General features: G+C 71.4%; 1 protein-coding gene across 1 annotated transcript; it reads right to left on the bottom strand.

Moving 5' to 3' along the window:
* Positions 1 to 16: 16 nt before the first annotated feature.
* LOC122559183 (coiled-coil domain-containing protein 71-like) lies at positions 17 to 971 on the bottom strand. The gene has a single exon (XM_043708563.1). The coding sequence runs from the start codon at positions 862 to 864 to the stop codon at positions 79 to 81; it is 786 nt and encodes a 261-aa protein (XP_043564498.1). The 5' UTR covers positions 865 to 971; the 3' UTR covers positions 17 to 78.
* Between the last annotated feature and the right edge of the window lie 186 nt (positions 972 to 1,157).

The following is a 1,157-nucleotide window of genomic DNA, read 5'->3' as shown; positions in this document are numbered from 1 at the left end:
GTGTGTGTGTGTGTGTGAGGGTGTGTGTGAGGGTGTGTGTGTGAGTGTCTGTGTGTGTGTGTGTGTGTGTGTCCTGCCCTAGCGGGGTGGGTAGGGGATCGGGCTGATCCTGATCACTGGGGACAGGTTGACCCGGAGGATTCTCTGAGCTTTCCTGCGAACCTCTTCATCCGAGGACGAGTCATCCACCTTGATCACCTTGGACTGGAGCAGCTGCAGCCGCCGCCGCCGGCTGTGACTGGGGTCTTCCTGTGCGCGGGGCCGGGGCCTGGGCCTAGGCCTGGGCCTGGGCCTGGGCCGGGCCTTCAGGGAGTGCAGCTGCTGCTGGATCCGGCGGCCGCTCTCTCTCTCCCGGTCCCTGTCCGGGTCCGGGTCCGGGTCCGGGTCCCGGGGCCGGGGCGGCCTCCTGTCCGGGCCCCGCGGCCTCCTCCCCGGACTCTCCCCGAGCCGGACCCCGGAGGCGGGAGGCCGCAGCCAGCCGTTACACTGCGGCCTGCTCCGCGGCTTCTTCCGGCTGGAGGCCTCTCCCTGGGCCGGGCTGTAACCGGGGCCGGGGCCGGGGGCGGCGGGCCCCGCGCTCGCCCCCGGGCTCGCCCCCGCGGCGCTCGCCCCCGCGGCCGCCCCCGCCGGGACCTGGCAGGTTGACGAGGTGTAGCCGTACACGTCCCGGCTCCGGAGCACCGTGGGCAGGTAACCCTCGTCCCGGAGCCCGGCCACGAAGCTCAGCAGCTGGGACTGGGACTGGAGCGGGTCCGGGGACAGGGGGCTCCACACGGACAGCGCGTCCTCCAGGGCCCGAGGCCCTACCACCGGGATCCGTGACCAGGCCTGAACGGCCGGGCCCTCCGGGGGGCACCGGGACATCGGCGCCACAACCGCCCCGGGGCTGCCCGCCGCTTCGCCGCAAACTCCAGCCCCAGGCTTGGGGCCTACACCCGGCCCCGCCCTCTCACGTACATCACTTCCGGCCTGCCGGCAGGAGGCGGGGCTTTCCCGGGACGGGGCGGGGCAACCAACCCTTCACACCCACATTGACCCCATTTACCCCTTGACCCCCATTTACCCCCGACCCCCATTTACCCCCTGACCCCACATTGACCCCATTTACCCCTTGACCCCCATTTACCCCCTGACCCCACATTGACCCCATTTACCCC

The sequence above is a fragment of the Chiloscyllium plagiosum genome, chromosome 18 (assembly GCF_004010195.1).
Source record: "Chiloscyllium plagiosum isolate BGI_BamShark_2017 chromosome 18, ASM401019v2, whole genome shotgun sequence".
Classification (NCBI taxonomy): domain Eukaryota; kingdom Metazoa; phylum Chordata; class Chondrichthyes; order Orectolobiformes; family Hemiscylliidae; genus Chiloscyllium; species Chiloscyllium plagiosum.
This window is presented reverse-complemented; position numbering and strand designations above follow the sequence as displayed.

Bases quoted from the DNA above. Each gene is read 5' to 3' on its own strand.
- LOC122559183 (XM_043708563.1), bottom strand. From the start codon at position 864: ATGTCCCGGTGCCCCCCGGAGGGCCCGGCCGTTCAGGCCTGGTCACGG.